This window comes from Poeciliopsis prolifica, unplaced genomic scaffold, assembly GCF_027474105.1.
Source record: "Poeciliopsis prolifica strain line A6 unplaced genomic scaffold, Auburn_PproV2 SCAFFOLD002, whole genome shotgun sequence".
NCBI lineage: Eukaryota > Metazoa > Chordata > Actinopteri > Cyprinodontiformes > Poeciliidae > Poeciliopsis > Poeciliopsis prolifica.
This window is the reverse complement of record NW_026562377.1, coordinates 11,833,765-11,845,959: the sequence shown is the minus strand read 5'-3', so window position 1 is coordinate 11,845,959 and position 12,195 is coordinate 11,833,765. Positions and strand designations below refer to the sequence as shown.

Here is a 12,195-nt window from a genome sequence, read left to right as displayed (position 1 = left end):
AGACCTACAGAAACAAAATTTAGTTTCTAAGTCGAATAATTCATAGTTTGACTTAAGCAGTGAGATTAACGGCGTAAAGCTGGCTGACACAAAGAAGACTTGAGAAAGAGAACCAACATTGGAACAGTCACTGCATAAGAAGAGCCTCTAGCTCATCTTGTGCCTCTTCTCTGTGGTTAAATTAGCATTAATAAAGTTTAACACTGTGCCTTCTTCTTTAAATGCAACTACAATCCCAATCAGACGCTAACAAGTCAGGATGTGACAAAATCAAAGTCGTCACATAATGAAATTTGTTAAGACAGGTGTCTAAAAAGTTCAAGAACCTGGGAATGGCTGCTACGTATTAGCAAATATCCCACATTTAAATGTGAGACTTATTGCAGCAAAATGACACTAAATCTGTAAGAGCAACAGAAACTCACTTCTAAAATCTTAAATACTTATTCTAAAGTGTTGAATTGTCCTGAAGGATGATAACCGCATCATAAAAATTGACCATGACCATGCTGACTCCACTGACGCATAATTTATTCTAACAGTTAAATTCCTGTGTCCACAACATCCACTCTACCCTAATAGCTTTCAGCTAACCACTTTTTTATGGCAGATAGTGTTGGCTACTTAGACATGTTTTCAGCAGCACTAAGCATGGGGTTGTTCACTCAGACATTAAATCTTAGCATCAGGTTTACTAAAAACTGATCGTAAGACAAAGTATTTTTTCAAAAAACATTGGGGAAGTTTCTGTCCAGTGGTTTGCTGCCGGGTTTTCCAGCAGTGAATAGAAACTGAGAGTTAAACAGCTGTGGTGAACTATCTGCCCATCTGGGTTTGTCATCAGCCAACAGCTGAAAGAAAAAGAACGACTACTGGGAATTCATCCGGTTTTCACAGAACAGCGTACCGTGTGATAGTTGATCATCTCCTGCAGACTCTCGGCAAACTTTGTGAGGCTGGACTGTGAAAGAAACAAAGAAGAAAAGAAAAATGAAAACAGGCAAAACAGAAGACAAAGAAAATCAGGAAAAGTTGGATAAACACAATTGATCATAAATACGAGCAAAAGGAAACCAGTAATCTTTAGATGAAAAAGAAACAGCCTTAAAGCAAATTAGGTCTATATATGAGTGTATGCAGAGTTTCAATTTCACATTTCAGAGTGAAGTTGTGACATTCACAAAAAAATTCACAAGAGAAAACACAACATCTGGTCTCCACAACAAGAAATGGACACAGGCTTTTATGAGCCATGTTATAGCATAATTTATTTCATCTAAAACATTTCATGGAGGAAAAAAATGTGTTAAATAAAAACGAAAAGAGGAACCAGGACAAGAAAAAAAATCTAACAAAAATACCCTTGAAGCTGGGAACTTTCTTTGATCTCGTTCGGGTTGAATTAGTTTGTTTACCTCAATGACTTCATCTTTGGCAGACTGCTGGGCAAGCTCCCGGATCCCGTTGACAAATTGCTTGTTGGCTGCGTTGTAGACTTTTCCAGCATCTATCATCCCAATACACAATTTCACCAGCTGGGGAAACAAAGGGAAAGTTGATGAGGTAGATGTTAACAAAGGTCATTAGAAAACAGAAACAGAAAGCAATGCGCTGGTCAATGTTTCAAGCCAGATTAATTTACATAGGAAAAAAATTTATTATTTCTGAACTGTATTATTCTCTGGATGACAACAGCAAGAAAGGGTGTCTACCTCGGGTAAAGTAGAGGTCACCTTGGGGATGCTTGTTAACAGAGAACGTAATTGTTTTTTTGTTTGTTTTTTTAAGCAGTTGTGAGGCACAGTGGCAAAACCTTAAACTGCTGCTTCGCAAGTAACTCAACAAATTATTGCTAGCTAACCAAAGAGTGAGGTAGTTGATGGCACCAATCTTGCTTAGCTTTTCCTAAATCCCACAGAAAGCTGTTTGGTTCTGAATCGGAGTTTGGTGAATATTCTGTTGAATATTCTACTAGATGTGCTACCTATTGATATTGATCATGGGTCAATTATGATATACACTGCTATTGATTTATTATCCAATCCTACTAGAGCTTAGAGCAAAGAACTTTCGTAAAATAGCTAGCAATAATTACTTTCTAGCTTTAGATATAATCAGTAGCCAAGTTTATTAGCCAAGTTTCAAGATATTTGAATAAACAATTTATTAATATGTTGTCTAGTGTTCGCTTTATGCTTTCTTTTGTGTCACAAATGTTTAGTTTTGGTTTTACATGTATTGCAACATACCTCTTTGTACAATCAGATATGAATCAACACGTAATATAATATCTGGAGTATTGGTAGTTCTAAAATATTCTTTCCTTTACTTAAAAGTTCAATGTTTTTTTGTATTTTATATGAAACTTCCAATTAAGTTTAATCCAAAACAATCCCTAAAAATTACTCCTCCCATTAAATTTTCATCTATGGACATTCTGATAGAATCATAACTTGTGTTTTATTCCAGTTTATCAAAACTATGTTGTATTCAACCACTGATTAAGTTTAGACATCTCACAAGTCATGTGACTCGTGAGACGTCTAAACATCTCAGAACAAAATAAATTTGTATCATCTGCAAACAGGATGAATTGTAATATTTTATCAGATATGACAAAGAAGATAAGTGTGCACTTGTGTTCAAAGAAACTAAATTGCTTCTGGAAAATGCAAGTAAGAAATTGTCTAACTATTCACTCATCCATTTTCTACATTTGCTAAATAGTAATCCAGAGTCACTGGGAGCTTGAGGCTACTCATGCTGTAAAGAGGACTGAGAGCAAAAGGGTAAACCAAGGACAGCCAGTCCATCACGGTACCCACAGCCTTTCCCACTTACACACCGAAGGGTGATTTAAATGTTCCAGTTAACCAAACATGCATGTTTCCGGATGGTGGGAAGAAACCAGAGAGAACATGCAAACTCTACACAGAAAGCCAAAAGCCAAGATTTGAACTAGTGCTGCCCTTCTGGCCATGAAGCTAAAGTGTTAGCAAGTACAGCCAAAGACCAGCAACTTAATTAACTGATAAAAAAGATAAATACAATTTTTACTAAATTACATTCTGTATGCTTCATTTTCTTTAACAGTAAAAAATATGCATGGTTCTGGTAGATTAATGCAATTTACTGTAGGATTAGTTAAAGATTTTAAAGAAAGTCAACAATAGTAAAGTCATATTCAAAGAATACTAATCCACGTCATTAAAAAAATGGCTTTCACTTTGCCACTCTGAAAGCATGTTTACTTTTTATTCAACATGCCTGTGTGTGAACTGGCCGGGCAAACTGCGAGCTCCAAATAAAAAGAGCTGAACTTTGGTCTGTCGAAGCAGGACTCCACCCTAGACATGGGTGACATTACACACTGTCACAGCCACACTCATGCACGCAAACACACCCACTATCTGGCAGATCCTTCCTCTCCACAGCAAGAGGGGAAGTGAGGCTGGGGCTGAGTCACAGAGGTGGGGCTCTGAGACTATAAGAGTGAGGAACAATGCAGCGGGTTCTCCTGGGATCGCGGCCCAGCTCGCAGGTAGTGAATGCAACTAGTGAACTCTGCAGCATGGAGCTGCAGGATGGTGGATGTCGGGGAATTTATGGTTCTCAGATCTGGGTATAAAAAGTATTCACCTGCATGGATCCTTATATCATTTTATTGCTTTTACAAAACAATTATGATCAAAATTTGGCTTTTCTGACCAAGAAAAATACAAATAAAACAAAACAGATTTTTACAAAAAAAAAAAAGACTAGTATTGATATGCAACATAAAATAAGTGAATACATTAAACTCTTCAAGTCTGTACTCATTCTGGCTTCACATTGCACCACATTTCCTTCCTTTCTTGATCGTGGATTCAGCTGACCTTCTATCCATTCCTTAACTTCTACTTCTCAGTCACCTATTATCTGATTTGATTGAACTCTTCTTTTGTCTTCATGGTAGCAGGAATCCTGATTAACGAATGAATAAACACGTGTCTTCAAACTACAATTTCCTGAGACACAGTCACTGAACTCAGTTGATCTCCATTCTCAATGTAAGCTTTTTTAGCAACAATTCCAATGCTAATCGCTAACATGCAACGTTAAAGACAGTTTAAAAGTAATAATTCTCATACATCTTTTTTTTTTTTTTACACGGTGGTGCAACATATATTATTCTACTAGTCCAGAAAAAATTATGAGTCCCCAATGGGAGGAGGACTAAAAATATTGAATGTTATCCTTATGCATTCTTATATGACAGGTATAGTTAAATAGGGCATTTTTGACTGCTCATGTTCTCGGGTTTGATTGGCAAAACTATTAGAATAACTGTGACTTGAACAATCAAATACAAATAAGTCAGGTAAGTTACTGTATATGTACATTGAGATCGTAGAGGTTATTTCGTTATCTTGACATTATCATGCAGAATTTCACAGCTGAATTAGAATCATGCACTTTCACTAATGCAATCTAAATTTTACATATCTTAGTTACATTGTCTAAATGTATTTTTTTTCTGCAACGGCAGTCTGCCTGAGGACATACTGTAGTGGAGGGCTGGGACAAACCTGCACCTTCCCACTCACCGAATGTCAGTTTGCAGCTGCCAGCTCTCACCGCGGAGCAAATGAACAATTGAGCAATGTTTTTCATGGGTGGTACTCACTTTGTCAAGCTTGGATTCCAACTCACACACATCCCCCTCCACTTCCTCTATGGTTGCTCTGTGAGGAGAAAAAAACAACAAAAAAAACAGAGAGGTTAAACTTGAGCACCTCACAAAACTACAGTCGCAGCACATGTATATAGCTCTGGGAAACGTTGACACAAGCATATGTAAACACAGAAACTGGCAGTGGCAGCTAAAGTGAGAGCTGCCATTTTGGGTCAGGCCTCTGAGCTGAAATCAGGACTGGCATCCTGCCCTTTAAAATGTGACAAAGCACAGATTGGGTCTTTGCAGGATCAGCAGACTACAAGCTTCAGAATATCACAGAGGGAAGAAGAGACTTAAATGACTCATCCCAGCTCCATCTTTAATCTCTGCTCTCCTAAATCTTAATGTGCACAGTTCAACACATTACTGCTGCTGGACTTGAATGTAAGAAATTCTTGTAAGCTTGTGATTAATATATGAGAAACTGGAAATCTCTAAATGAGAAATAGAGTATGAGTTGCTTCATCCTCAAGATACCTTATATCATTATTTAAATTCTGATTAGTTAACGTATTCTGCTCTAGTACTACAAATAAGCCACCGAGTAAGACCTCACTAGCAAATAATTTTTAGTTTGTCTAATTTTAAGATTTGCTCTTCCTAGTTTCTTAATTCATAGCACACTGCTACTCTCAGTGATGGATCCAACATGCAACATAAAAATCACATTTGTTGGTCTAAAAACTAATCTTCCACACTCATACATACAACCTGAGAGACATTTAAAAAAAAGTAGGTTTAAGCTCAACAGAGATAGCTATTGAGCTTCTTTTCTCTTTTTTGTTTGTGACCCAAACAAAAAAGGATGAACTTTAGGACTAAAATAGACTCAAAGGCCAGAAACAGGGTCAAAAGCAATAAAGAGCATGCTTCTCACATACAGACATTGAATGTATTCAAAGCTTGACAACATATGTGAATTTTTAACCCTCATCTGTTGTAGCTGGCGAAGTATTTCTTTAATGAATCAATCAGGCCACTCACCAAAAAAAAAAAAATTACAAAAGAAAAGGTCACTGAAATAAAGAGATTTTACATTTGTGAAAGGATATTAAAATTATTTAATACATTAGATTAAGTACTGGTGAACAAAACTCAAACTCATTTAAAATTCACACTCATTCCATAGTCAAAGATCATTACATGAGTTTTTCCCCCTAATCTTGAAATTTGAGCCGGTGTGGTGAAGTTGTGAAAGTGCTGACAGAGGATAAGAAGAAGGAGGGCCCTGCTCAAAATGAAAACTTGGGTCGTTGCCTCACATATTTGGCCTTGGAGAGTGAACAAAAAGCAGAAGAGGACAAGAGCTGCAAGCTTTTCAATGTAACACACAAGCAGGCACGCACAAGCCTCTTTTAATTAAGAAACACTGTTCATTAGGAGGCAGAAAGTACATAAAGAATAAGCAGAAATCCTCAAGGAAACACTGACGGTCCGTAACCTGGAATCCATAACAGACTCTGATATTCCGACTGTAGAGCAACGCCAAGTTGAATAATTGGTTTCAGCAGATGGGAAGAAAGAACAAGGCCCAAAAATAAACATAGATATTTAAAGAGACAGAAACTCAGTTTGGAAGAAGCTTCACATCCAGATTCTTACATAAAAAATAGAACAGTCCATTCTAGCTTTCTTTTTATTTTGATCAAAAAACAATCAACTAAGATTTAATTAATCCCCAACAAAAACCAAGTAGACATAAGTTCCTATAATTATTACAACCAAAAATAATGAACATGTAATCTAAAGAGAACACATTTTACAATTTATTTATTTCTATACTATTTAACTATTTCTATCAAATTCAGCCAGTGGCTACTGAAGAACTTAGCATTTTAGGATAAATGTTGAAGTGTTTGACCATAACATACAGTGTCAAACTTGGGAACTAACTTAGCAAAGAGGAGCATATCTTATCAATCAAGAAGCACATTGACATTTTTGTCCAAAATATCTTTTGTACAAAGGTTAGTTGCACCAGACAACCTGTCTGACAACAAAACATAGATTACGGTTAAGTTGGATTGCTGGGTTATGATTCAGAGAACACCAACTAAATAAGAATTAAAATTATTTTCGAAAACAATAAAAGTCGTGCAACAGTTCTCTTAAAACCACTCGTGAACCTGACTGATTTTATGCAACTTATTCATAAATGAAACCGTCCAAAGCTCAGTGAACTGCAACATCGCAGTAAAGAAGGGCGGGTAAAAAATTGCAGCACAATGCTGTCAGATACTGATAAGGTTACACAGAACCTATTATTTAAAGGTTACTGCTGCTCAAAGGTGGTTGGAAGCGCTCTTCAGTCATGTAGTGGATATTTTATACTGCTACCAAACATCTGGAAATGTCAAACAAATAAAAAGTGATGGGAACAAGATTGGAAAGGGTTACTTCAGATGCTTATTCAGGTTCTCTCAACAGTGATATGTTGTTATTGCAAAATTAGATTACTTCATAAACTGCTTTAATCTCTTCAGAACCAATGTTTCTGATAACTCAGAGACGATATGATAAGAAGCGGGAATGGGTGATGATGCAGGCATTCTGCTTCCATGTCTGGGGAAACAGAAAAGTCAAACCAAGAAAACAGCTGGACGGAAGAGTAAATAATGTAATCCTTTTGAATGAGGATTACCCATTCAAAAGGACAAAACAGCAACAACAACAAAAAAAAAAAAAAACAAGAAACCAAACTACATGTGAGACGTTTTTTTTTTTATTATTCTGAAACATATTTGGGTCAAATGTTGTGCATTAAAGCTTGCACATTTAAATAGGTTAAATGTAGGTTTTATGGAAGATTATGGAAGATTTCCTTTTGGAAATTGATTATCAATGAACCAAAAAATATTTTGGGTAGTTTTTGTATCTTAAGTAATGGGCAGTATAATATATTTGTAAAATTTTATTTAATGGTTATTATCTGATTGTAATCCAGGTAATTTTAAACAATAATCCAGACTGTGGAATCCAATGGCAAATATTTTTCCATTATAATACAACACAATATTAATAATATACAACTATATCACATTACTGTTAGTGTTTGAAGTAACATAATGGTATATCAACATAATTAGTTAGAAATGTAATTTGGCTGGTGAAAGGTTTTCAAGGTTTTTCCTTCTAGTTAAAGACTAAAAGGTATTTTTCCCCATCAGGAAAAGCATCATACCCAGGGACTTCCAGGTTGTATTGATTGCATTCTTTGTGGTGTTACATACTGAAAAAATGTTAAGCTATTTTCACTTCAGTATCAGTGACATGTATAGTGATCAGACTAGAGAAAGTACAGAAATGTAGAAGTTATTTCCCTCTTCTCTGGTCGGAGAGAGGTCACATTTTCTAATATTTTATTCTAGAAACTTTAGAATCTTAATTATTTTTTTAAACATTCCCTGTTAGAGTTTGTTCTGAGTAAAAAGCTTCCTAAAGTACTGGAAAAACATCAGAATAATTCAGCTCCACATTTATTGCTGCGCCGACTAAAACGTTTTGTGACAACTGCAAGAAAATCTATCCAAGATGGTAAACTGAACTGGAAAAAGTAAAGTTCAAAAAGAAGCATGAGCTCATTAACTACATAAAGTAAAACACACTGAGGAACTGAATATTCTGAGGTAGTGTTTGGCTGGGCGGATGAAGTTAAATAAAGAGAAATATGCAGTGTAGAAGAAAGACTGTCGCCATGAAAAGAAGAATTAAAAAAAGTTTGCCTTGTGAACCACATCAGTTAAAAAAGGGCCTCTTCAATATCACTGAGGAAATGTTTGGCCCCAGTTCTCTTTATGATGACTGTGAGTGTATAAAAGGATGCTGACGAATATAACGTGCAGACAGAGAAGTTGACTAGATTAGAAATAGATTTCAGTAGCAAAATTCTATGCAGATGTTCTAATTGATCAATTCCATTCGTTCTATAAGTCAAAACTGAATCACTGAGAATTTCAACAAAAGCTGCAGACTTCAGGCTGATCTTCCAAATACGTCTAAAAAATAAAAGTCTCAAATTTCCATTCTTTCTCAGTGTAACTGAAGTTGAGGTGGTTTTTGGGTAAACATTCACATAAAACTTTTTTCAGCGGGTGACTGCAATGCTCTCACTGCCAACGACCAAGAACAAAAATAAGACAAAGCGCTGGACTCTTACTGGAATAAATTACTTGGCCACAAAAACTTGACTTTATTGCAGATGTGTTTTTTTTTCATCTTAACTAAAGACAGACACCCGATTCTACAACAGTGGTTTAACGACTCGATTTGAAACAGAAAGCACCTCTTCTGAAGCTTTGTGCAGCTGTTGGCAGCCAGCTGCCGACCTGTTTATGCTCTGCGTTCATTTTATTATTTCAAGTACTTCATAATTTTTTGGAGCTCGCAATAATTCATAATTTTGTGTTTCCCTGAGGTAAAGCATGACATGACGCAGAGCGCCATTTTTCTTAGCAACAGAAAACAAGGAGCCTGATTTTTCTTGCCAGCATGCAGAGTAAGTAGAATGTTAAGGGAGGCATAAAAATAAAAACACCTCTAAGCTCACCGATGGAGAAGAGTGCCATCTTGTACTTGACTGATTCCAAAGGGAAATTAAATGTTGTTGTAACTCATATCATCCAAGTCTCTTCAAAGAATTACAAAGGTTTATGTTGCTGTGAGCAGGAAGGATTTCCTCAACCGAAACAATTATGAACTAAAGTTTACAAAAAGAACCAATGAGAACCAAAATATCAGAGCTACTCCAACATCAACGATAGAAATGGTGAAATTAAAGTCTCCAAAACAAAAATTAGTTGATAACTCTAGAGGCAAACTGGTTGCTTAGTTGAAATTTAAGAAACAAAAGCAGCACCTCATGCCTTCGGAGAAAGATGAAGGATTCTGCAGGGTCTGCTGCTTTTTTTTCATGCCACGGTTTAGAGAAAATAATTAAATTGACCTAGCAGTCATGTTTATGGACTGGAGAGGGAAGTCGAAGTACGCGGAGAGAACTCCCATATCCACAGGGAGAACACGCAAACTCCAGGCCAGGATTTGAACCCAGAACCTTCATGTTGCGATGGTGCTACCAACTGCACCACTGAATATCCCCATTTTAAACCAATAAAACCAAAATTATTTTTCTATTAAAACATTCTCAAAATAACCCATGGGCACCCTAATACATGCTTACTTTAACAAATACTATTAAGATATACTATGATTTTTTTTTCCCACAGCATTTTTTTGTCTTTATCAACTATCCTCCTATCTGCCTCTTACATATGAGGAAATAGCTAAATTAGTTTTTGCTAAGAGTGCACCGATTGCACTGATCCCCCTTTACCGATCTTTAAAAAGCTTCATCTGCCGATTCTGACTGGACATCAATTTTTTTTGTCTGAAATGTTGTGAAATATAGCAGGATTTCAAGTCACTGAGTTGGCAACAGTGGGATGACTATTGCAAACCTGCAGATATGACCTGGTGGTCCCATCTATCAGTCAAACCTCTCTCACAGAAGAGCAGAAGAAGCAGTGGTTGATTTTTAGGCTTTTGGTGAGGTAGGTAAGAGTGGGAAATAACAATTTCACATGCAAGTATCCTCCAATCATCAATCTCCCAAAATTAAGGAAATGGGCATCAATAAATCTGTTTTGCTATTTTTGAAGAATTAAAATTCTGCAATGAAAGCTGAACAAGCAGCATGAAGAGGGTCTGAAATAACAGTGGTGGTTTCACTGCTCAGTGAAACGATTACTGTGGATGGAAATGCGAAGAATAGGGTGAGCTTTGGTGCTGTGACGTAGATCCTGTGATTGTTCAAAAGAAAAGCAGAGGCAACATGCAAGAGGGTCCCACTGTGGTAAAAAACCAACTATTAAGACAACACTGTGTCAACAACATCCACAAGATGAAGTCATTACTTTAACATAAACACTTACAAGCTTGGGGAAACTTCCTTTGCTGTCGTAATGACTGAACATTAGGGGTAATTTTACAGAGGGCGTAGATCCTCGATTGATCCTCCGCCACTGACATGTTGTAGGAAGGAAACACTGAGGAGAGGAGGGGGAAACTCCAGCATTGTCAGGATCTATGACGATAATTGGAATGATTCTGACAGCCTTGTGTTTCAGATTAAAGCTAAAATTTAATTATTTGAATATGAACTGCTACAATTTTCTGTAATATGTCAAAAAAAAAATCCCCAAGACCACAAAATTACAAATGAAAATCATAAATAATAAATTAAATAGGGTAGAAACTGTTCTTGTAGAAGTTAAAGAGCTCCTATTAGCACAGCTGCAGTAATGAGCTCAAATAGACCCGATAAACTGATCAATCACACCCTGGTCAGTGATCAGTAGATTTCTCCCTGATCTGCTGGCTCTTCAGCTGCTCTAATAAAGTAAAACTGAAACAGAACATGTTCCACCACTGAGTTCATCAAGACTATTTTGGAACACATAATGTTACTATAACTAATCAAAGGAACATGAACGGAGCAAGAATCTCTGCTCAGTTTCCAGTAGGTCATATTTGCTATATTTACACCCAGTTACAGGGCCGGATTTACAAGGATGTGGGCCCCTGGGCTGGAGCCTGTTTTGGTGCCCTATCCACCAAGATAAAATTGCTTTATTAATGTCAGTGGGTATTAATTGATGCATGCCAGGCTTAATATGTCCAGTACCCAATAACTACATTGATCCCAAAGACATCAACACAACGTCATACTTTTTAATACATAAATATTACTGATGATCATAAAAATCCTACAATAATACAGCTCATATGATTTGGTACGATGAGGTAGAAGAAAGGAGAAAATTATGAACTGATAGACAAATGAATGAACAGACAGATGAAAATTAAGAGGACAGATTGATGGACAGATGAATAGTGAAAGACATGAGTTGAAGGTGTTTAAAACTCAAGATTTGATGTGTAGCATGAAGAAGAAAAGTTGACTGTAATTATGTCTTTTTTTTTAAAAATAAAACCAGCATAAAAGTTGCTGATAGGAACAACTTATTTGCAGAAATCATCACACAGACAACAAAGCTGGGAATTATATCTGGAAATGCTAATCTTTTCGATACCTGCCAGACTTCGACAATACTTAAAAAATACTTTTCCGGACCTTTCAAGTCAACTCTAATTAGCAGAATGAAAACGTCTCCACAATAGCAGTCGTCCAACCAGCATTAGCTGTATATGAAAACTATGTTGTGGCAACTGGCTTTGTTGGGATGGAAAGTCATCAAATATGTAAAACTTTTGTTCCTACACATGTGGGGAGTGAAGCCACAGCTCTCTGGAAGGATTTTTCAACTCTCATAGTTGCAACGGAGCCAACAGAGCTCATGAGGCCGAGCCTCAAGTGGGAAACTAGGCTACAAGGGTTTATGCCAAAAATACTGAGTTTTTTTTTTTTGCTCTCTAGTGTTTTTGCTCTCCCCAGGCTGAGAGCGAAGTCTATAACCAAAGAC

General features: G+C 36.6%; 1 protein-coding gene across 3 annotated transcripts in view; it reads right to left on the bottom strand.

Annotated features, from left to right (window-relative positions):
* Window positions 1-12,195, bottom strand: part of LOC129371600 (arf-GAP with coiled-coil, ANK repeat and PH domain-containing protein 2-like) — a 49,736-nt gene that overhangs the window by 33,216 nt on the left and 4,325 nt on the right. For all 3 annotated transcript variants that reach the window (XR_008607169.1, XM_055048284.1, XM_055048297.1), the window contains exons 2-4: window positions 4,667-4,724; window positions 1,416-1,535; window positions 908-961 (exon numbers count right to left, since the gene is read on the bottom strand). Coding sequence is in view for 2 of the 3 variants with exons in the window: in XM_055048284.1 (XP_054904259.1) it covers window positions 908-961; window positions 1,416-1,535; window positions 4,667-4,724 (232 nt within the window). In the remaining variant the exon portion in view is untranslated. The remainder of the gene's footprint in view (window positions 1-907; window positions 962-1,415; window positions 1,536-4,666; window positions 4,725-12,195) is intronic.